Here is a 25261-nt window from a genome sequence, read left to right as displayed (position 1 = left end):
TTGCTTATTGTGGGGTCAGATACAGGTCTTTAAAAGTTTTGAGCAGATTCAAAACATAGCGAAATCTTCAACCTTTGAATTCATCATTTCCAAATACAATCTTATAAAAATAATACTCTATCAATATGGAACCGAATGGTCCTTCACGAATCATTTTGGGATGCAAACGTCGGTGTTGCAAGGCTTACATTTGTTTCTGAAATGTAAAAATCAGCAGACAGGTTTTGTGTGCAATAGTATCTAGACTTTGTCTAAAACAACTGCCCTTGATTTCCATTGTTTTTGCACATATTGCACATCCCCAGTAGTATTTTTTAATTAAAATTTGTTTTCTATTTTCTGTTCACAGACGCTATTATTTCTGACATTGTGATCTGACAGACATTGCATCTTTTGACATTGTGATTAATATTTGTACGAAAAAAGGATGTGTCTGTGGCACTGACAGCCTAAGTGCAGAACTTGGCAGTGTAAGAATTTCAACAGCATATTTACTACAGCCTTCATAGCATGTAGAAACTTGAAGGTGAAGAGTCAGAAAGTAGAGTGGGACTACATGGCATCCACTGTTCAGGAGTATAATGCCTGAGCTCTGTGAGTGCAGCTTTCTCCTGATTGAAGTGCAGAGTGTTTGAGGACCGGGACATTCGCAGGGAAACCAAAATGCTTGTTTACAAAACTACTGCACTACCAACCTTACTGTACGCTCGTGAAACATGAACCACCTATAAACACGAACTCCCTGAAAGATTCCATCAACAGTGTATCCGAAAATTTTTACACATCACTTGGGAAGACAGGCAAACTAATGCCAGTGTACTGGAAGAAGCAAAGATCACCAGTGTTGAAGCAATGATTCTTCAACATCAACTTCGTTGAACTGGTCATGTTGTACGGATGCCTGATTATCGTCTTCCAAAGCAACCACTCTATTCCAGACTTAAAAATGGAAAGCGTAATGCTGGTGGTCAACAAAAGAGGTTTAAAGATTCTCTCAAGGCAAATCTAAAAAAAATGTGACATAAATACTGAAAACTGGGAAACACTGGTCTGTGAGTGCTCCAATTGGATGACAGCCTTTACCAAGCATTGAAGATGCTAGAACTCAGGACGAAAGGGAGAAATGTGCTAAGAGGAAGGCACGCTTGGCAAACCCTCACCCTGATCAACTCCCGTCCGGAAACCTATGTCTCCACTGTGGAAGGACGTGTGGATCCAGAATTGACCTCCACAGTCACTTACAGACTCACTCTTAAAACTGTGTTTATGGAAGACAATCTTACTTGGCTATGAGTGATTGCCCAAGAAGACAGCCTTGTATTGCTCTCAGTGGGAAATGATTTCCTTGCCCTTCTCCTATGCAATGGCTTCTGTCATCCCAGACTTCCCCCCTCCACACACAAAAATCCAAATCATGTGAGAACCAAGTTCTTGGAGTAAATATTGGCCATCAAACTTAAAGGTTCTGATGTAAAGAAAACATAGCCTTTAGTCACAAGGCTCTCACTTGTACATCTCCTTTGATAGCCAACAGGAAGTCCTGGACAGGTAGCCCTATAATGTCTGCAGATTTTGATGGATATGAAGTTCCATCCTTATTTCCCGTAATCAAAGCATAATTTTCAAGTGAAAAACTTTGTCAATTACATCTACTGTTAGTTACAGAATTTAAATCTATCTCGAAGAAGAAAGTGGGGGCAGGGCGGGGGTGTCCTCTAATTTAATCTGGTTAAAACTGCTGCCTATGCTAAGAGTGAAGTAATTCCAGGAGAGAAAAATATGAAATTGGTCCAAAGGTCAGCTGCATCCAAAAATGCGGAATTGCTTCGTGAGAGCCTTAAAGCTACAGTAATTTGAGGCTTTTTCTTTTCTCTTTTTGGACAGTAAGGATGTGACAGGAAGAGAAGGTGATGGGAGAGGGTTGAATTGGATTTCTCAAAGCTTTTTTATCCTCAGCAGATCTGATTCAGATGGGATTTGACAAAAACAGCCACTTAAGACTCCAGCTGGGTCTTGTCTACAAAAGTAATTTGCAGAGCAGAAAGCTCTTTTTAAGAGAGATGGGGGGGGGGACCTCATCTTCTTTTTAACTTCCCCTTTTCATACGTATGAAAGAATGCCCTTTTTACATCAGATTAGAGACCACCTACACACCGAAAGCCTCTTCAGCAGACTTAGAATATGGAAAGATGATTATTGTTTTGGCTACCAAGAAGGTGTTCCACCATGCATGTTGCTTCCAAACGCCAAGAGACTGTGTGGCCTGCTCCATGTATTCAGCGCCACAAGTAGATCAGCCTTCACTGACCTGTCCAGATGTTTTTGGACCACAACTCCCTGTCAGCATCGCCCTTGAGCCAGTGCCACCGACTGGGCTCAACCATTTCAGCCCCGACTGGGCCAGGCGAGCTGGGGTAGCACTTCCAGAGACCTTCTTATGCAGGAACAGGTCTAAGTGCTGTAGGCTCACAACTCAGAGCTGTGAGCACCAAACTCACTTCCAGAAGACAGCTGTGCCCAGCTGAGTATAGCAGAGCATAAATCACTCGGACGACAGTGCTGAAGAATATCTTCTTTTATTCACTAACAGCTACTGTACTATACAAACTATATACAAATGGAGACGCTGGACTGCACTGAGTATTACAGCTTCTTTCTGCAGTGACCTTATCTACACAGAGATAACACTCAGTCTTCCCCTTTGAAGTGAGGCTGGAGCGGAATAAGTAGCAAGCCCAATCCGCCCCCTCCTCTCTGGAAAATCAGCAGATTCTTGCAGTGGGAGGGAGGGGTAAAATATCCTCACTCCCATCAGTCCCAACCAACATGGCTAATAGGGATTGTGGAAGCTGTAGTCCAATAACATCTGGAAACCACAGGTTCCGCAGCCTTGTCCTAGATGATATACAGTACTGAAGCTGCCATTATCTCTGCATGTGAAAGACAGCGATAGAAATTGTTCTCTCCAAACTTTCTGCTTTAGCTTTGAAAACAAGACAGCTAATGATCAAGTTCACAGATCTCCCTCAACCTCTCATTAGCCAGACATCTAATTTTATACTAGATTGGAGCTGTTTGGTTACGGTATTTTAAGGACTGAGAGATTTGAGTTCCACTAAAGGCTGCCTTCATGACCTTGGGCAAATGATTTAATCCTTTGATATCTTTATAAATGGGGGAAAGTTGTGGGGTAAACATTTCAACAATATAATTTAGTTGCAAATAAAGCGAAGAAAGCCAAAAGTATGAGCCTTTGAAGCAAGGATCTTAGATGGTTTTATACTTGCTTCATTTCACGGTGAAGCTATTTTAAATAATTTCTCTAATACGTAGAAATCAACCTCTTCGCACATGCAGATGCACTGAAGTGCTTGGCTCTCAAGCCATCGCTTGGCTTCCAAGAGACCACTGGCTCATAGAAGCTCTCATTTCAAACTGCGGTGGGAGAGATGTTCCCTACTGTGTAGTCATTATCACAGACCAACATTTTATTCTCCACAGGATGTATAGGCTTTTAGGTTATTGAAACAGTTTTGAGAAAAAAAGAAAAGAAAAGAAAGAAAGAGCAACTTTTTGTAACTGCACCAAAGAGCCTTCTTGGAACCACTTGTTGTTTCATTATGTACAAGGCCCCATCACAGAAAGCAATGAGGGACCAACAGCCTAACACTGAGAGATACCCAACTAACTCCAAGGAATCAAAAGTAGAGCAGGATACAGACCAAGAGCCTGACCCCTTATATCTCTCCTTTTGACCCTTGAGGTCTTTGGGGGGTCGCTGTTAACGGCCCCCCATGACTTGGATGCACAGCTCATACCCACAAGGAGCCCGTACATTCAGTAGTCTGGGCCCAATTTTTTGGAAATCCCTTCCAGTTGAACTTCTAGTCCTAAGGTAAAGGTACCCCTGACCATTAGGTCCAGTTGCGGACAACTCTTGGGTGGTGGTGCTCATCTCGCTCTATAGGCCGAGGGAGCCGGTGTTTGTCCACAGACAGCTTCCAGGTCATGTGGCCAGCATGACTAAGCCGCTTCTGGCGAACCAGAGCAGCGCACAGAAACACTGTTTACCTTCCCGCCGGAGTGGTATCTGTTTATCTACTTGCACTTTGATGTGCTTTCAAACTGCTACGTGTCAGGAGCTGGGACTGAACAACAGGAGCTCACCCCGTTGTGAGGATTTGAACCACCGACCTTCTGATCGGGAAGCCCTAGGCTCTGTGGTTTGGACCACAGCGCCACCAACACCCTAGTCCTTACTGAAGACTTATTCTTTTTTGTATCTCAGCAGGGCTTTTAAAATTGAACTCTGATTTTATAGTTTGAATCATTTTAGTCTAATTTGCTAGGTTTCTTCTACATAACTGTGATCATAGGAGCCAATTCCTAGGGGCTGAGGTCCCTTCACCCCCCCAATAAAATATTTGAGAGGGCTGCCCCCCAAGTTGATGTGCACTGCCATTCAAATGGTGTGCATGTGCCACGTCTTGTGATCAGTTATGTGGGGTAAGGCTTACCTGCCCAACCCAAATATTTTATTCAAGTTGGCACCCCTGTTATTAAGTGGTATACAAACTGTTAAATAAATAAAATAATTAAGAAGCTTGTATACTGTTTATGGAGCACATGATATGTTTTAGAAACATAGGGGCCATTTCTGGAGAAGCCTCCAGTATTCAATAATGAGGAGCTTCATGCCCTGCAAATCTGTCTGCCCCACCCTGCAAATCTCTTGGCCTCTAGCCATGCTTTTCCATCCATATGCCCATGTTGTCTCTCATTTACTTGAGCTTCCCTTCCCATCAAAGTACAGTGCTCCCCGCCCCATTCAAGATAAAGCACGCTATTATCAATATTAATGCCTGAATAGTCTGTTGATGAGGGATGCGGGTCGCGCTGTGGGTTATACCATAGAGCCTAGGACTTGCCGATCAGAAGGTCGGCGGTTCGAATCCCCACCACGGGGTGAGCTCCTGTTGCTCAGTCCCTGCTCCTGCCCACCTAGCAGTTCAAAAGTATGTCAAAGTGCAAGTAGATAAATAGGTACCACTCTGGCGGGAAGGCAAACAGTGTTTCCGTGCGCTGCTCTGCTTCGCCAGAAGCAGCTTTGTCACGCTGGCCACATGACCTGTACGCCAGGTCCCTCGGCCAATAAAGCAAGATGAGCGCCGCAACCCCAGAATCGGTCACGACTGTACCTAATGGTCAGGGGTCCCTTTACCTTTACCTAGTCTGTTGATAAAAAATAAGTGAATGAGTGTCTAGGAGAGGAAATTTGATGTTATTTATTTACTAAAATATAAGCTATGAACCACTGCATATGATGGACAAGATTGCTCATGGGGTTTTTTTGGGGGGGGGCAGAAGGATGTCAAGCCTGCTCCCTGTGTTGTAGGTACACGTCAGGTATGAGTAGCAGGTGGGGTTATCTCTCTTTGTACTGCTGGTGTCCACATCTGATAGAATCACCAGCAAAGCCACGTTTTCTTTGTTATAAATTAGGGCAGGCATAGGTAAACTTGCCCCTCCAGATGTTTTTGGCCTACAACTCCCATGATCCCTAACTAGCAGGACCAGTGGTCAGGGGTGATGGGAATTATAGTCCCAAAACATCTGGAGGGTCGAGTTTGCCTTTGTCTGAACTAGGGAACCAGTTTTGCATTTACTTCTTCATGACCTCTTCTCTGTTCTCGTCTGTTCATTGAACAGTTTCCAGCCTCCATAACCATGCAATAACTGCTCTGATTCAGCTAGCATAGTTTACACTTGAGTCCCATTGTTCCATCACAGATAACAGAACAGGTGGATGGCTACTTCAGTCTCACCCACACGATACATTTAAAGCATATTTAAAGCACATGGCTCCCCTCAAAGAAATGTGAACTGAAGTTTACCCTTCACGGAGCTTAATGAACTGCAGATCCCAGTATTATTTTATTTTATTTTTTGGCGGGGGACGGAGATGTGTGACAAACACAGATACCACATCCATGCTGGGATGTACACATTTGACTGTGATGGGTTCACATGTGGCTAGTTCACTGAATCATTGTGTGCATGTACCAAATTAAACTGCCATTTGCCAAGTGTTCACTATTATACAGAGTCCATGTGTAGCAAAAGGTCACCAAGGAAAGGCCTTAAGTAACATGAAGCTAAGCTGGTCTGGATCTGCTCAGTGTCTAGATGGGAAACCACCAGGAAGACCCCTGTACACTCAAGTCCCACCAATGCAGAAAGTGTGTGTGTATGATTCACATGCACTTCGCATGACAGCACGCACCTAAAATGCTTGTGGTTTTCCTACACAGAAGTTACATCTGTGTACAAAATCACTGCATGTAAAGCAGGGCTCATTAACAAGGAATTTGGAAACCTCTCCTACTGCATTTAGGTCTTGTTGTTCCTGTGTAATAAATAGATTGGTAAGATTTGTGAGCCAAAGCAATCCCAAAGTTCTAGTTGTGCCAGAAATGTTTGAAGAGCCCTGCAGGAGCAGAATGAACGTCCATCTAGCACAGTATTCTGTAGCCAGCCATGGCCAGGCATGGCCAGGCAGATGCTTCTGGGCTCTAAGAAGGCTCAGGAGAGTTAATCCCTGTTCCAAAGGAGTCACAATGAAAACACTGAGTAGTAGAGGAATCAGTATTTGTTTTCAGTTTCAAGTTTGTAATGGAGGTCCTGCTCAACATGTTATCATCAAACAAGATTAATTCAGCAGCTGCTTGGGTTCTCTGCTGTGGTCTGAACATTACGGAACTTCCTCTCTTGAGAAATTCACTAGTTCGGGAAGGCAGTTTATCATTTTAGAAGTTTGGACTCAAGACTGAGAATACATGGATTCAATCAACACTCAGCCACGAGTCCCATTGACCAATTGCTGTATCACAGCATAACCTACTCCACAGGGTTCTTGTGTGGATAAAAGGAGAAGTCGTCTGAAGTACATTGCTCTGGCTTCCAGGGGTTTCTGAACCAAGCCAAATTATATGTAAACTTATATTTGTGTTTATGTGCACTTTTCTGGGGGCAGGGTCCAGCATTTATCAGATTCTCAAAGACGTTTGTGACCCTCAAAAAGGATAAGAACCACTGCCTTAGATGAAAGATGTGTGAATGTCTTGCCATGGGGTGTGTTTATGGGGGAACCGAATTAACATTTTTATAGGGAAGAAATAGGATCTTCCTCTGTATTATAAACCTCAATACTCCTTCAAACTGTAGCAACTGCAGATGAAAGTTAACAGATAAATTACACAGTACCACCTTTCTTTTTAATTGGTTCAGGTTTCTAGCCTTGAGAAAGTGACTAGAATCATAGAATCACAGAGTTGGAAGAGACCACAAGGGCCATCGAGTCCAACCCCCTGCCAAGCAGGAAACACCATCAGAGCACTCCTGACATATGGTTGTCAAGCCTCTGCTTAAAGACCTCCAAAGAAGGAGACTCCACCACACTCCTTGGCAGCAAATTCCACTGTCAAACAGCTCTTACTGTCAGGAAGTTCCTCCTAATGTTTAGGTGGAATCTTCTTTCTTGTAGTTTAGATCCATTGCTCCGTGTCCGCTTCTCTGGAGCAGCAGAAAACAACCTTTCTCCCTCCTCTATGTGACATCCTTTTATATATTTGAACATGGCTATCATATCACCCCTTAACCTCCTCTAGGCATGGTCACATTTCCTGATTCTCTAAAACAGTGTACATTGGTTATATATTTTCCATTATTTGTTTGTTCATTTCCATTTTACACTGTAGGAAATCAGGTAAAAATAATGAAATTGGGGGCAGGGGGCAGAATCCGATTTTTTGTTGTATGTGAAAACTTGAAATATATCCTGTTTGCAAAACGTTAGAAGAAAAACTATGTTGGAAAGAAACCCATGAAATATAGAGAAACATCAGAATAACTTTTCCAAGCCTTGGACAATTTACTGTTGCAGAAGTCACAACAGGGGAGTGTTTGAGGATTATTATCTTTGTTTAATTAGTTTCTATCTGGATATCAAGGGACACAGGTGGTGCTGTGAGTTAAACCACAGAGCCTTGGGCTTGCTGATCAGAAGGTCGGCGGTTCGAATCCCCACGATGGGGTGAGCTCCAGTTGCTCGGTCCCTGCTCCTGCCAACCTTGCAGTTCAAAAGCACACAGTGCAAGTAGATAAATAGGTACCACTCCGGCAGGAAGGTAAACGGCGTTTCTGTGCGCTGCTCTGGTTTGCCAGAAGCGGCTTAGTCATACTGGCCACATGACCTGGAAGCTTTACGCTGGCTCCCTCGGCCAATAAAGCAAGATGAGCGCCGCAACCCCAGAGTCGGCCATGACTGGACCTAATGGTCAGGGGTCTCCCCCCCCATTACCTTTACCTTATCTGGGTAAAACAAAATTATGCATTAACTTTAGTATTTTGAGTCCTCAGGTTTTCCGAAGTGGATGATGGGTTCAGTCTCAACTCCTGAAATGCAAGGCTCTAAAAACCACACTGGTACCATGGCAGGAACTTATTTGGAGCAGATCCTTACCCAGCACAGAAAGCCGTTCCACTCACCAGCAACCTCCTATCCCCTCTTCCAACAAAATTCTAGCCACTCTCACCTTTGTTTGCATTCCGCTGGGCAGCTGCTGCTCCTGGGACTCAATACAGTAAGCCTGGCACATTTTTGCTGCTATTAAGGACAGCAGCACTGTCAGCACAAGAGGACTCTTCATTCTCTCTTCCCGAGGGAGCGACAGCTTGGGAAGGGGAGCAGTGGGAGAGGGTTCAGAAAGAGAGAGAAAGCGGGAGAATATCAGTGTGAAAAATGGAAACTGCAAAGTGTGGAGGGAGCACAGGAGTACCAACATACATATCCTTCATCATGGGAAGAAAAAGAAAGCAGATAAATAACAGCAAGCAATTTTATGTGGAACTTTAATTAGCACACTGCCATTTTCACGCTTCAGATTTGTAAGAGGAACAAGAGGTCACTGCCTATTATTCCCTTATAAGTACTACATAATGACTGGCCAATTAATTTCTGGGAAAGCTAGCACTTTGTTTTTTAAAAAGATTATACTGAATCCTCTCTAAAGCTAGAAACAGAACACCACCATACATTACCTGTCAAACACGTTTATTTCATATGCAAACCTGGTTATTTCCTATAGCAAGACACATGAACTGGGGACGACGTTTGTGAGTGTTTAAATTTCTTTTAAATGAACAAGTCATGCATCAGGCAACCCAACCTACAAAAAGGCTCTCATTCTCTTTCATCTATCTATCTATCATTTATCTATCTGTCTGTCTATCTATCTATCTATCTATCTATCTATCTATCTATCTATCTATCTATCTATCATCTATCTATCTATCTATCTATCATCTATCTATCTATCTATCATCTATCTATCTATCATCTATCTATCTATCAAAATAGAATCTGGCTAGTGGTGATGTGAAGTTACTCTTGTTGCTCCACAGAAATAATTTCTCTGCACAGCCTTAGAAGACAATAAAGCAATGCTTTCTTAGCTACCTCCCTTCTTTGAATTCTTAGGCTTAAATTCCATCTCTGCTGCTCTCTTTGCACACAATCAAAATGTTGCTTTCCGTCTCCTACTCAGGAACAGAACGAATCAAACTGAAATAACCTACCCAGTAGCATCTAATCTGGACTCACAGATTACGACCTTTGATACAACCCAATATAATATTTGCATTAACCTTTATCAGTCAGACATATCCTCTCTACTGAAGACAAGGGCATTACTTCCCCAGCCAATCAGCCCATGTGTTAGAATTTGGAACCCATCACTGGTTAATTGTGGGCACAATCTAATAAAACCACCATGGATCAAGAACACTGTCTGCCCTGATATTTAATGAAGAAGTACAGTCTCAGCTGTAACAGTAAGATAAAAAAGGTCTCCTCAGTAGCAGGTACACAATTGTTTGGGAATTATTTAAAAGATGCATATGCTTCTTTTCAGTTTATGCTCTGAAGTGACATGCAAGCAAGAATATAAAAGCAATTAGAATATAAATAATAAACTAAACTAAAGCGAAACAAGATTCGATAAAAAAACATCAACAGCAGAAAATTGGAAAGGGAGTAACTTCCAACAGGACAGCGAAACAAGATTCATTTCACTTGTTTAGGGAATTGCATTAAAGATGGACAGCCCACAGAAGGACTGGAAGCAAACTAGTAACCAACTCAGTTGTTTAAGCACAGGCTCATATTTGTTACTAGCCAAGCAACAAGATTCTGCACCTCGTGAGTATGCCAACACAGGGGGCATTGCAAGAATCTCATCTGGCGACTTGCATGTTCCTCATGTAAAATATATGAAGTAGGTTTTCTTCTCTGGTGGATTTAAAATATTGTGTTCCTAATTAAGCTTCAAAATAAAGTCCTTGATAAGGACTAGCGGTAGCTTGCAAATGCAGGTTTGCTGATGAGCTGATGAAATTTATGCCATTGTTCCTAGGTGAGAGGGTATCACTGGCTGGAGGCCACTATACAACACCGAAGCTGGACTGTAGCACCAGCAAGGAGAGAAGTTTATGATTTCAGTTTGGATGCACTATGGTAAGCTTTTTGCCTTACGGATTGTGCTCCTGAACAAACGACAATTGGGGGGAGGGGGAATCCCTGTGCATGGCAAAGAGAAAGTAATAAACAAATAATTAAAAAATTAAAAAATTCAAGAAGGGAAATGGGTCATTTTGCCCTTTTCTAAGACATAGATGGGTGCCTAAAATGCACTTGGGTGACTGCAATGTGCTCTGTCTTTTTGAAGTTGCCGCTGGTGCAAAATGCAGCAACCTGAGAGAGGCATGTCCCAGTATTGGAAGACACAAGAACTACCCACACTGGAAGAATGGCAGACAAAGGTGATTGATTATATGGGACTAGCGGAGATGACTGGCAGAATCCGTGACCAAGAAAAAGAGACAGTGGAAGAAGATTGGATGAAATTTAAAGTATATCTGAAAAATTGTTGTAAAATTGATGAATGCTAAAATGTCAAGGGAAAGGAAAATATAGAATTACAGCTGTAACCGATTAAGAGTTAGAAGAAACTTAAAGAGAAAATAAGTAATTAATTAATTGGGGTGAAGAGTTGCTGAAAAATTTTTAAAATAGAGATGCAGAAAAGGGGAGGTAAGGGGAAGTCCGAGAAGTAAGGTTATGAAAATAAGTTTTTTGAAATTATACATGTTTATATGTTTTGGGTTTGTTTTTGTGTGTGTGTTGTTCTGTCTTTTATTTGTGTTGGAAAACTAATAAAAAAATTATATAAAAAAAGAGAGAGAGGCATGTCCCAGGGCACATGCATTATTCTCATTTTGGTTCCAGTGTTCGAAACTCCCATTGCTCTAGGCACATTTTGCGACAGGGAATTTCATTAGTGCAAGTAGCTTCTGAGCTCTGGCTGCGCCTAAGATTTCAGATTAAAACTGCAGAGTGGAAGGAAAAGAGGACCCTTTTCTGCCTCCTCACTTCTAGCTACTCTCTGTAGACTGGAGAAGAGACCCTCTTAAGAATATTAGGGGGGTGGGCAGGGGAAGGACTAGACCATGTGAAAAATGAGCATAATATTTCAGCTGCAGTTCATTCATTTTCAGCTTTGTATTCTTGTTATAAAAAAGCATGCCTAGACATTCCATTGTTGTGCCCATAACCTAGGTTTAAGGTGCCATTTAGCTCCTAGCTTTCATATCTCAGTTTCTAACACTGTTTGGTTCAACCACTGTGGCTGCCTGTTTCCTTCTGGGGCTAATTAGAAAGTGCTGGTATTTAACCCTTAAAGCCCTTTGCAATCTGGGACCAATCTTTTTAGACAAGAACGTCCAGCAAGGGCATTGGTCTCCTCCATGGCACCCACATGAAACGTTGCCCATTTTAAGTCTACTCAGCTCTACCACTGCCAGCCTTCCAGAAAAAAGGAAAAACATGGTTTGTAAAGAAAGCTAATCTGGAAGCTATAGTTTTAAACAGCTGCAAATAGTATCTTTTAAATCTGCTGGCTACTATTATTGTTTTCCTGCCAGGTTTTATATGGTTACACATTATTTCAGTATTTTGTTATTTGTAACTGTTTGCAACTTTGGAGGCAGCAGACAGAGAATACAGCTAAAAATGTTTTATATGAATTAAATAGTTGTAAACAGAATTAATCATTTTTACATTTCCTCCTGCATGGTTTCCTTTTTATCACTCTTACTTTCTCAGTCCCATTTTCAGTTTCAAAGCTTTTCTAAACTCATCTCAACCAGGATCACAGACTTTTCTGTGAGTTTACACACAAATAATGCTTTGAAAATCAGAATGCAGGGTTAAAACTGGCGAGGTACCATATCTTTATTTAGCTAGTTATTTAATCATAAGTATATACTGCTTGATTGTAAAAAGAACCTCTAGGTGGATTACAAAAATTTGGAGGTACAGTAGCAATGGTTCATAGTAACCCAAATCAGATTATCAGCATTCTCTAATGCAGGGTTAGTCAATGTCCAAATGATGGTGGACAACAACTCCCATCAGCCCCAGCACGATGGCCAATTTTCAGGGTTGATGGGCATTGGAGTCCAATACCATTTAGACGGTACCAGGTGGGCTGACTCCTGCTCTTGTGTACGTCTGACCAGTGTGAATATGCAACATTACACACGGAAAATTATTCATTTATTTATAGAAGTATTTATATACTGCCCTTTTGCAAAACATCAGGGTGATGTGCAGGAAATTAAAATCATATTAAAGCAATACAGAATGAAAAATCAAGAGATGTTATAATCAACCACATAAACTGCCAGCATAAAATAAGTTATTTATTTATAAAATAATTATGAATTAAACGCACAATGATGCCAGATTATTAATATTCACATGTGGATACTGTCATTCACCAAATTGCAGGCAATAACTACAACATATATGCATGCACACAATCAACTTTACTTATACCTATGGTGTCTTAATTTAAGCATCACGTAATGGATATAGATGCACATAGAAATGTGTAAATGTCATCATCATTAAAGGAACAAAACGTACATAAGGATAACTTTGCCAAAAACCCACAGACATGATGCTAAGACAAGGATTGTAGTTTGTAGTCTGGGGTTCAGCCTCTAGCACCTTCATTTAAAGGATCTCTGGCAAAACCTGAAAAAGCCTCTGCCTTAGTCTTTGAGCAGAGCCAGAATGTTATGACTCTACACAAGACAATTTCAAACATTTACAATTCCAGGCCATTTTCTTAAGCAGTATAACAGGAGAGATGGAATGACAGCTTTTACTAATGTTCTTAAATTATTTTGTCCAAATATTAAATTATTTTGGGGGAAAATGTATTCTTTTATTATAAGGCTTGTACAACTATATTTTAAATCAAGCGTATGCATGCAAACAACTTACCTCCCCCACATATGTACATTTCTATGCAAAAGCAGGGCCAGGGCCAGGGGGCTCTCAGCCCAGTGCTGCTGACAAGTCCCTCACTGCTCCAGACCAGGACAGGACTTTTTCCCATTTCTGCATGCAGTGATAGCAATGCCCCTCTCTCACTGGGTCACCTCATTCTCCGAACATTGTCCCTGCCCCCAACCAGGACAAGACACCTGTCCTGCTTGCCACCACACATAGGGACAGCAGCACCACCACTTCCCCTTATTCTGGGCTGCCCACTCACCACCCTCCCTGTCAGTCCCACCTCAGTCCCATCCTCCCTATCAGTCCCAAGCACCCAGGGTGTTTTGGAATGAATTTTATAGCTCTATAGGCCAGGGCAGTGCATTTTTGGTCATTAAACTTAGTGGGTGGTGACTGCAAGAAGCCAAGGTTCTTAAGCAGTTCTAGAGGCCTAGTAAGGTGGGGGGTGGGGGTAGGGCCGGGCTGGTGTTGGGCCTTCTGATCCTCTGGAGTCCTTAGCCTGTGCCCAACTGGGCTGCCCGCTGGTGTTGAGCTTGTGCACATGTCTTTGATCATAGGAAAGGTGTTATGATGCATAGCAATTGCTTCTTAAAGGTAAAGGGACCCCTGACCATTAGGTCCAGTCGTGACCGACTCTGGGGTTGCGGCGCTCTTCTCGCTTTATTGGCCAAGGGAGCTGGCGTACAGCTTCCGGGTCATGTGGCCAGCATGACTAAGCCGCTTCCGGCGAACCAGAGCAGCGCACGGAAACGCCATTACCTTCCTGCTGGAGCGGTACCTATTTATCTACTTGCACTTGGACGTGTTTTGGAACTGCTAGGTTGGCAGGAGCTGGGACCAAGCAATGGGAGCTCACCCCATCGCGGGGATTCTAACCACCGACCTTCTGATCGGCAAGTCCTAGGCTCTGTGGTTTAACCCACAGCACCACCCACGTCCCTAATTGCTTCTTACCAGTCCCTAAAAAATGCAACCCTAATTCTAAATAGCTGGTAGTCATGAGATCCTTGGAGAGGAGAGAGTATGCAAGGGCTGATGACTTTGGCTGCCATCCTGTTATTCTGAACATAAGGAGCCTAACTTTGAGGACTGCAGTCTTTACATAACTGCAGTGTGCAATTACATAGATGCTCTTACACATCTTAATCCATGCTTGTCAGTATATTCACATTACACGGATGCATACATATGCTTGCCTATTGTAAGCATTGTGTATGTCACACTAAACAAACACACTGCTATAAAAAAAAATTCCCTCTCAGACACACTCCTTCCTGCATCCATATTCCTGCTTGCTCCTAGTTATACTCCAGCATATTGATGCTCACCCTCATGCTAACTCAGCCTTGGTCAGCCATCCAGTGCCAGTTGCACATTTGCTTAGACACATACCTGAAGCAGAAGTGTGTTATGTCTGAAATGAGATACTGTAATCTATAGAGAAATACCCCAAAATATACCAGATTAAAGGCGGTATTCAAAACTTACTTGCTTGGTCTCATGCCAAGTGTTTTCTCCAGTAAAGGAAAATCATTTGGTAAACTAACAGTTCACCTCCCCACACTTAGAGCAAAATTGCTATAACCCTGAAAATAGCAACCCCACCCATTTACACTGAAAAGCAGTTCCTACCAAAAGACAAACTACTCCTCTAAAATGCAGCCAGTCTGTTAGCAAACAGTTACCGGTAACTTGCACAAAGTTTCAGCAGCTGTCCTGCCAGAGATGCAAGTTAGTAAACTGGGCACTCAGCAACACTTGATCCTGCCTACCAAACAATTCACCTGATAAGAGAACATTCGTAGGCAGCATGGCCAGGCTGGCACAGAAAGAGGGGCAACTGCTTCAGGGGCCCTATGCTATCAACTATACCCTGTCTCGTGGTTGCTCTGAAAAGCTTGGCAATCTCTCCAAAATAGAGATCAATCTTCTTCAGTACTTTATACAGCAATTCACCGCACTGAATTGGCTACTCTTCTTTATTACATCACATGTTTTGGCTGCTAACTTAAAAAGTTTGAAATGTGTACATAATAATGTGACAACGAGGTGTTTTGCAAGCATATGTATCATGCAGATTCGCTTGCCAGGGAACCAGGACAGGCTGCACCTCCCTGCTGAGTATATAAAGGTAAAAAGGTAAAGGACCCCTGACAGTTACGGTAAGTCCAGTCGCAAACAACTCTGGGGTTTCGGCACTCATCTCACTTTACTGGATGAGGGAGCTGACGTTTGTCCGCAGACAGTTTTTCTGGGTCATGCGGCCACCATGACTAAGCCGCTTCTGGTGAAACCAGAGCAGCGCACAGAAACGACATTTACCTTCCTGCCGGAGTGATACCTATTTATCTACTTGCACTTTGATGTGTTTTCGAACTGCTAGGTGGGCAGGAGCTGGGACCGAGCAATGGGAGCTCACCCCGTCATGGGGATTTGAACCGCCGATCTTCTGATTGGCAAGCCCAAGGCTCAGTGGTTTAGACCATATACCCATTAGCAAATCTATGTTTGCCTTTGCCGTGTATTTCTTCCATATCTGTGCATGGCTCTTCTTGAAGACTCAGGGTTATTGCCTGTTCTGAGGGTCTCTTGGGCAAAGCAAAGGGGTCCTCATATACCCTGGATGCTACAGTATCTTTTACCTCTAAGTAAATACCTCCAGTGAATGACAGGCTACCACTTCTCAAGGCAATGCACTCCCCAGCCAAAAAGTCATTTTTTCTACTGTTTAGCTGAAATCTGCTTCTCTACCATTTCCACCCATGAATTCTAGCCCAAACCAAGAGAGAGAGAAATTCTGCTTGGTCTTCTGTGTGGCAGTTCTTCAGGTATTTGAAGAAGACTGTTATCACGTCTCCTCTTAAGCTTCTCTTTTCCGATATTGTTGTTTTTTTGGTATGTAATAAGCATGGAAATAAGCAAGGAAATAATAATAATAATAATAAAAAGCTTCTCTTCTCCAGGTGTATGAGGAGGACACCCCTGCCTGGATATGCCATTTCCTCTGTTACATATGCATATGGCATCTTCGTGCTCTGTGGCAATTGATTCAAAACAACCGATTCCCACCCACTGGTTCCATACTATACCTCTAAGGCACATTCAAAGCATGTTCTTTCCCTCAAAGAATTCTGGGCACTGTAGTTTGGTAAGGGTTCCTGGGAACTGCAACTCTGTGAGGGGCAAACTACAGTGCCCAGAATTCTTTGAGGGAAAATGTGCCCTCAATGTGTGTAGTCAGAGCTACTCACGCAAATTAGAACCCACATTTCCCCACACTTTGGAGCAACCATAAACCTCAGCTAATGGAGAATACGACAGGATGGCTAGCAGATTTTAGGAAGCGACCAATTTGTATTTCTCCCTTTATTAAGCATCACCCAGCAATCTCAAATGCATGCTGAACCAGAGAATCTGACGGGGAGATCAAAGAGTCGCATTGGCACAAAGCCTGCCACAAACACACAAACACACACGTCCCCCAGACTTGAGCAAATTCTTTGCAAGTGGAAATTCAACAGGTGGAGCTTTCCCCATGACAGAAACTCAGTGATGGGGAAACATCTGTAGAATTTTTGCCCTGTGCTCTACACAGTATATTATTATTATTATTATTATTATTATTATTATTACTATTACTACACAGTATTGGTTGCAAAGCTCCGAAAACTTTGTCAGGAGGAGAAAAGTGGCAGTTCTCTTAGAACAGGCATGTCCAACAGGTAGTTCGTGACCTACACGTAGATCACTGGACATTTGTGGTAGATCACTGGCTCCCCCCCCAAAAAAAGCTCAGTAACTTTGGCTCCCCTAAAAAAAAGCTTTGCCCTGCACCCCTAAAAACGGGCTTTCCTCCTCCCTAAAGAAAAGCTCAACAACTTTGAACCCCCCCAAAAGGGGGTAGATCACTGCCAGTTCTTAACTCTGTGAGTAGATCGCAGTCTCTTGGGAGTTGGTCACCCCTTAGAAGATCCTGCCCCCCCCCCAAAATGATGGTGCATCCTCATCCATGAAGTTCGGTGAGCTCTGAAACTTCCTGCCCCTCACTTTATAGATATACCTAAGCCATTTCCCGCACTTAGGGGTCTGCCGCCCCCTCCCCGCCCCCCCTCTCTCCCAGCCACGGGGCCGTGAGAATCACCCACCTGGCGGAGGAGGGCGATTTGGCGGGAAGTCCGCGGCGCGCGCTCCCGTGCGGACGGCTGAGGGCAGCGGCAGCGAAGGACGGCGCTGCTGCTCTCCGAGCGCCTGGTCGGCCCCCGCCTCGGCTCGCTTGAGGAGGAGGAGAAGCAGCAAGCGCGCTGGAAAGTCGGAGGAGCCGCGGCGAAGAGTGCCTCGCCGCCCGACAGCGGCGCCACTTTAAGAAGAGGCTGGCTGGCGGGGATTGGAGAGCGCCTCTCGGGGAGGGGGCTGGGAGCGGCGCCCCCTTCCCGCCCACGCGCCGCCTGCGCGCGCGCCTCACCCCCACCGCAGGCGCGGGAAGGAAGCAGGCGCGGGGGGGGGGGAATGCGCAGGGAGACTTTGCGCGTTAACTCACCTCTGAAACGATCTTGTGTTGTTGTTGTTTAGTCGTTTAGTCGTGTCCGACTCTTCGTGACCCCCTGGACCAGAGCACGCCAGGCACTCCTGTCTTCCACTGCCTCCCGCAGTTTGGTCAAACTCATGCTAGTAACTTCGAGAACACTGTCCAACCATCTCGTCCTCTGTCGTCCCCTTCTCCTTGTGCCCTCCATCTTTCCCACCATCAGGGTCTTTTCCAGGGAGTCTTCTCTTCTCATGAGGTGGCCAAAGTCTTGGAGCCTCAGCTTCACGATCTGTCCTTCCAGTGAGCACTCAGGGCTGATTTCCTTCAGAATGGAGAGGTTTGATCTTCTTGCAGTCCATGGGACTCTCAAGAGTCTCCTCCAGCACCAGAATTCAAAAGCATCCATTCTTCCGCGATCAGCTTTCTTTATGGTCCAGCTCAGTGGCGTAGGGTGCGGGGGGGCCGGCCGCACTGGGCACAACATCTGGGGGTTAGGGTTAGGGGGCGCAAATCCACGGGTAAGGGGGCACAAATTATTTGCCTTGCCCCGGGTGCTGACAACCCATGCTACGCCACTCAACGTAGTGATAGCCATCCATCTGGACTGCTTTAAAGGGGGTTTCTACCATTTCAAGCTGTCAGTGGCTCTTAGTCATGGTGGGTATATTAATTCCCATGCTTCGGAATACCAGTTTCTGGGGAACATGAGCAGGAGAAGGTTATTGTGCTCATGTGACCCAGCATGGCTATAATGTTCTTATATACATGTGGAAGTGACTCCCCCACACACACACACCTGCTCACAATTTCACACATTACAAAAGTGCTGCTTTGATAGTGATCACTCACAGGAGCAGACCAGCTCCCTCAATTTTCCATTAGAGGTGGATTTAAGGGGGTGAAACTGGTTTACCTGCACTGCACACTGAAACAATGATGTAGAGGTGAGAGGGAAGGGGAGGTGAATTCCGGAGTCACACAGGGCACCATTGAAATTTGAAAGCCCAAAGTCTACCATGGCCTTAAACTATGGCATGACCCTATAAAAGGGCACTTCTGGACTGTTGCTAGTTTTGGTTGGGATTCAATCACATACAGTAGTACCTTGGGTTAAGAACTTAATTCGTTCTGGAGGTCCGTACTTAACCTGAAACTGTTCTTAACCTGAAGCACCACTTTAGCTAATTGGGCCTCCCACTGCCGCCGTGCCACCACCAGAGCACGATTTCTGTTCTCATCCTGAAGCAAAGTTCTTAACCCAAGGTACTATTTCTGAGTTAGAGGAGTCTGTAACCTGAAGCATCTGTAACCCTAGGTACCAGCCCACTTCCCTCAAGTATAAGACTTTTTGCAATAAGGAAAGGGATAGCAAAATGCACTGGAAAGTGTGTGATAACACTTGGTTTGATGCAGCAGCATCAGACCTGCCTGCAAACAAATCAGGGTGAATGCTCAAAAAATGGGTCACCTGGAAGCACATCCTACCCTCTGCTTTCCAGTCACTGCAAATGTCAGTAGAAAGCATTTTCAGTTTCATTAAAGCATAGCAATACTTTAATTGTTAGAAACACCGAGACAGCGTCACTGAAATGGACAAGAACTATCCTCCCAGCTTACTATGTCATTAGCTCTGGGATTTGAGAGACTAGAGCAGCAAGCAGGTACGGCAAAAAATGGGATGGCAACACTGTCAGGACTGTCACCAGCCACATCATGATCAGAGTCTGATGTTCCACAAATCTGGAGAAGGCAAGCTGGAGAGTCTTCTGCACCTGCTAACTGGAGGGTGGTGTGCTGACATTTGAAGCTGGGAAAGCATACATTGTGAATAGTGGTGGTAACACACATTAACAGACGTAGGGGAAGATTGTTGTATTATGATGATTAAAGTGTGTGAAAATGCATTTGTAATTTCAGCCTCAACAGACACATGCATTCCTGATCTCAAAACCAAACATATTGCTCCTCGCTGTTTCTCACTGTGTATTGCTCATATACCTTCCTCTCTTTTATGTAAAATAAAAAATTCTGTAACTCAGTGCTACCCACTCACACTTTCACTTTCATGCACATGTCACTCAGTCACACAGAGATAAGGCTGTCACACTTGTAAACAATAGAATCCTTCCTAATGACTCTTTCACTCATCATTCATGCTCCAAATGTTTCTGTGTTCAGGTACATTTCCCCTGTTTTGTTGTCTAACTTTTAAAAGAACGTTAGCATGCACATATGTCCACTGGAGGGCTTTCTGTTTCAGGTCCCTTCCCTGAGTCTTAAGAAGTTGAATATCTGAATGAATGGAGATCCATTTTAACTCTAGTGCACAGCTCAGCCAATAGAACACAAGACTCTTAATCTCAGGGTTGTGGGTTTGAGCCCCACATTGGGCAAAAGATTCCTGCTTTGCAGGGGGCTGGACTAGATTGTCCTTGTGGTCCCTTCCAGCTCTACAGTTCTATGAATGTCATTTTTATTTAATTTATTAAAACACACATGTCAAGACACAAAATGTTGATCTGGCTATAGCTTTCTGTCAGGGAACTGCCATCGGAGCCAGAAGTGGAGGGAAGGCTCCAGAGGGATGCCGGAGAGGGTCCCAGTAGGGAGAGAGGCAGCCCATCTGCTGGGGAAGGAAATCAGCGTAACACCAGTGGAGAAGGGGGGCAGATGGGGGAATCGGAGAGGAGGCTCCAGGACTCCTCGCCGGAGACCAGCGGGGAGAGCACGGGTCCTCCGCTGCCCACACCCTCCCTGCGCAGAAGACTTACGCGTAGGGAGAGTAGGAGGAGACTTGGCGTCAAATAACTTCTTTGCTGGAAGAAGTTCAAGAAACGCCCACTGACAGATTCTGCCAGCGATTGAGACAGCCACGGGTGAGAGGCTGTCCAGATAAAAAGGGTTCAACCAGGCAACCTAGCCAGGAGTGGCGGCAACTTACGCACGAGCAACCCCTAGAACCATTACACTTTCCTTCCATCCTCTTGCCAAGAAGAGCAAGGAAGAAAAGCGGGTGGCAGAAACAGAGAGAAAGAGAGATAAGTGCCAGAAAGACTGAGCTCCTGGCTTTTTTGGGTTCCACCCCTGCCCACATTTGATTCTGACCTCTTGTGCTGCCAGTATACAGGCCTCAAGAGACCACCCTCAACTGAGTGCAACCCTCAACAGAAAAAAAAAAGTTTGGCCACCACTGATATATGGCATCTCCCAAGCAACTGAAGGAAAGGGCAGAGGGAAAAGCAGCCAGGATGACAAATGGGTAGAACATTTTGAGTCAATATTTGATGACCCAGTAATGTTTAGTGTTCAAATTATGTTGAAAGCTGCTGAGAGGTCTAGAATAACAAAGAGAATTGATCCAGAACACCAGCTTTGTTCCTGGAACCACATGCTATCTCATGCAGTCTCGTCTCTCTAATTAAGGAGTGGTTTGTGCATGAACTAGCCTCTCTGTTTCCCCCTCCACACCCACATTTTCTTTTCCGAGCTGATTCACAAGACCACTTTCTAGGAATCAAATTGTTTATGCAAACAGAGTGCAATCTCATGTGGTTACATCATATTACCATGTCCTTCCCGGGACATTATATTACTGCAGGGAGACCATTTCTCAAGCCATTTTACAAAAATGACTGTTTGAAGCATCTATTTATCTTGTCCAGCATTTCCCCAACCTGATGCTGTCCAGATGTTTTTGACTAAAACTCCCATCATCTCTGACTTTTGATGAAGTTTTGATGTCTGATGGGAGTTGGAGTCCAAAGCGTCTGGATGGCAGCAGGTTGGCGAAGGCTGGTTTTGTATATGCAGGCTACATTCTCATTGGCTCAGCAATTGTGAATATACTTGAAGGATTCTCAGCATCTATGAGGCATCAATGTTCTAATGCAACTGAAGAATATAGTAGAAGTGACCAGCAGAAGACAGCTATGGTATGAGACTGGAATTATACTGCTTTGTTGCACACTATGCTGTCATTAGTGACGCGGGTGGCACTGTGGGTTAAACCACAGAGCCAAGGGCTTGCCAATCAGAAGGTCGGCAGTTCAAATCCCCACGACGGGGTGAGCTCCTGTTACTGGTCCCTGCTCCTGCCAATCTAGCAGTTCGAAAGCACATCAAAGTGCAAGTAGATAAATAGGTACCGCTCCAGCGGGAAGGTAAACAGCGTTTCTGTGCACTGCTCTGGTTCGCCAAAAGCGGCTTAGTCATTATGGCCACATGACCCAGAAGCTGTACGCCAGCTCTCTCGGCCAATAAAGTGAGATGAGCGCTGCAACCCCAGAGTCGGCCACGACTGGACCTAATGGTCAGGGGTCCTTTACCTTTACCTTTATGCTGTCATTGAATACAGTGGGATTTATTTCTGAGTAAGCATGTGTAAGATAACGCATGCATAGGATAACATTGACCCTGCCAGTCTCTGCGACAGCCACCATATTGTAGAGAAGCTAACAAATCACTGTCGTGGAAATCACTGCTAAAATACTCCAGCTGAACCAGTAGTGTATGTTCATCTAGATGGTGGTTTTGTGCTTTGAAAATTAATTTGAGAAATGACAAAGAACAGACTGAAGATCCCCTCCCATTGATAAAAAATAAACTTCAAGCTACATCCCTATAATTCTTACCTGGTAATACTGTAAGTCTCATTGAACCCAGCAGAACCTGTGAATGTACATGCATAGGACTGAGCTGTCGAGTCCATTACCCTTCATATTTATTAGCATGTTGGAGCACTTGGAACCCCAAGCAAACACTTTTTTTAAAAAAAATCACCTGTCAAGAAAGTTCCAATCAAAAAGTGGGCTTGAAAACTATGTGACAGTCAGGATGCTGTCAGCTGCTCCCGGCTGGTTGCCCAGGAAATTATAAAAACAAGGAAAAGTTTCTTACAGACCTTTTTTATTTCAATCTTTACAGAGAGAGGCCATAGACCCCAGCCTCTTGGATAATGGCGTTGTCCTGAGTGAATCTGCACACACACCCCGCACCCCCCATCTCTCCCACTTCCTCATTCGTCATTCTCATCACCTCTTCTACAGGTGCTGCTACGTTCCCTCTGTCTTTGAGCTCTTTGCTCTCCTACTTTTAAGGCTCACCGGGTTCTGGGAGATGGAGGGTCTGGAATGCTTTCTAATGAAAATGTGTCAGCCGAGTGTTGTTCCACCTCTCCCATGCTTTCCCATCTTTCCCCCTCATCTGCCTCTGAGCTGCTACCTCCCTCAACTTCCTGTTGTAAATCTATACAGTCTACCTCTTCCTCCTCCCTGGAAGGGTCAGGATGGGGAGATGGTCTCCACTATTCCACCTCTGCCCTGTCGCTGACAGTGACTTGCTTTTTTAAGGTTTATAATTTACCCAAAGCCGTTGTACTGCTATAGTGATAATGCATACCACATAAATATGAAACAACAAGGTGCAAAGATGGCCACAGTCACCTTTCAACTTCCTAGCCTTCTGTTTACCACTCTCTTTCGCCTCCCCCTTCTTTTTGCCACTTCAGGATTCACACATCTGCTCCCCCCACTTTGTCATCATCTCCATTACAATGGCCACTTCAGTCTAAAGTGTCACTTGAACACACATGTGGCAACAACTGGGACATTGTGAGTCATGTACGAATCCATCTCTCAGCCCCAAGCAAAGGGGAGCATCTGCGAAGGCTGGGAGGATAATTAAATGAGTCTTGGGAAGAGAAGGCCTAATTAATAAACGCATTGCCCCACCTAATTGCAAAGTCGTAATAGCTCTGCAATGGCTCTCCCCCTGAAAACTTCCTGCGAGGGTAACAGCCACCTCGGGTGTTGCTCTTGCCAACCCAATGGCTGCAATTATGTGACATTCATTTTTCATGGCAAAAGGATCGTACCATGTCGGCTGGTGCTGCCAGACACAACCTGATCTCATTACATTAATTGGGCCGGCTGATTCAGACCCACTTCAGTTTAAAAGCCACAGAGGATGAAAGGAAATATGCCTTGATTTCTGAAACTGCCCCAACCTTAAAAGAGATTGCTGGTCAATTCATTTCATGGATACTCATTTCAAGGAATAAGCGTTACATAATTCCTTTAAAATGTACAAAAACTAACTGTTTGATTATGAAAGATAGCAAATAACCCATAGTTATCCAAAATTCATGCTATAGTGTAACCCCACCACAGGTTTGTTAATCCCCACAAGACTGCATCAGAACATTAACAAGTCCCAGATCCAATCTGTGTACTGCACACATGCGCACCCACAGTTCTTGACAACCATGCCAGAAAGTTCTACATTTTGCATCTCTACTTCCTCATGTTTCCAATTTGACAAGAGTCCATTCTTTTATTTCTTTTAGCTTACGCTTTAGTACAGTATTGAAATTCAAGTGTGATTTTGAAAATTCCAGAATACCACTTGAGAAACAAGCTCCAACTTTGATTAGCTAATCAATAACACATCAACTTCACTGTAAATCTTTCTGGAACAATTGGCTCTTTCTTCCAGAATACTTAACCACCTACTGCATCAGAAGATAGTAAAGTTCAGTGATTAGACCAGCTCTGTGGAGTTTAGATCTGCAGTTTAAAGAAACATACATAATTGGAATCTTATTTTAAAAAATGATACATGCAAGAATAGGTGTATCATAATTAAATAAACAGAGTCATTCAAATACACTCTGCACAGTAAATAATATAATAAGAAATAAGGTACTAAAGTTAAGAAGTTAATATCAAATACTGATCCACATTGAATCATGAGAAATAACACAAAAGGCCTGAGGTTTAACAAGCCCCTGCCCAAAGGGGCTATCAGTCTAATATGGACACAGGGGAAACATCTTTCTAAAGTGGAGCATCTTAGACACTTTCCTATTAATCCTCTCCCAGTCATATGATGTAGATGAACCTCAAACATAGTACAGTCCCTAACAGAGCTATACTTAAAAGAGAGAGGGAGATAGGCTGATCTAAAAATACTGAAATAGTTTTGGAACATTAGATTAGGGTCTCATCCTAACAACAACGTGATAAAATGAGTTCTTTGCTGTTCTTGCTGCTATAGGTCCTACCACTGACAATGCAAACCGTACACCTATGGGGCAAGTGACTTTGTCAAGGTATGGGTTGGCTGACTTGTGTGTTAATGGCTTCTTTGCTTTACATTCCAGACCTTCTGTCCCTGACTAGGGAAGGAATAAGATTTCATAGGTGGGGTTTTGTAGCTGGCGCGAGGATTCCTAAATTCTAGGAAACCACTAGATAACTAGATAGATAAAAGGTAAAGGGACCCCTGATCATTAAGTCCAGTCACGGCCGACTCTG

At 43.9% G+C, this 25261-nt stretch overlaps 1 protein-coding gene and 1 long non-coding RNA gene across 2 annotated transcripts in view; one reads left to right on the top strand and one right to left on the bottom strand.

Moving 5' to 3' along the window:
• TAC3 (tachykinin precursor 3) overlaps positions 1 to 17779 on the bottom strand; it is a 28721-nt gene extending 10942 nt beyond the window's left edge. Inside the window, exons 1-2 of the mRNA XM_081899059.1 lie at positions 17569 to 17779; positions 8595 to 8732 (exon numbers count right to left, since the gene is read on the bottom strand). Of these exons, the coding sequence (XP_081755185.1) occupies positions 8595 to 8708 (114 nt within the window). The 5' untranslated portion in view covers positions 8709 to 8732; positions 17569 to 17779. The remainder of the gene's footprint in view (positions 1 to 8594; positions 8733 to 17568) is intronic.
• The window catches only part of LOC309363003, a 227142-nt gene that overhangs the window by 197001 nt on the left and 4880 nt on the right, over positions 1 to 25261 (top strand). The gene's annotated exons all lie outside the window — the stretch shown is intronic.

This window comes from Podarcis melisellensis (assembly GCF_964234715.1).
Source record: "Podarcis melisellensis genome assembly, chromosome: 2".
Taxonomy (NCBI): domain Eukaryota; kingdom Metazoa; phylum Chordata; class Lepidosauria; order Squamata; family Lacertidae; genus Podarcis; species Podarcis melisellensis.
Note: the sequence above shows the minus strand (reverse complement) of the source record. Positions and strands in the feature narration are given on the sequence as shown.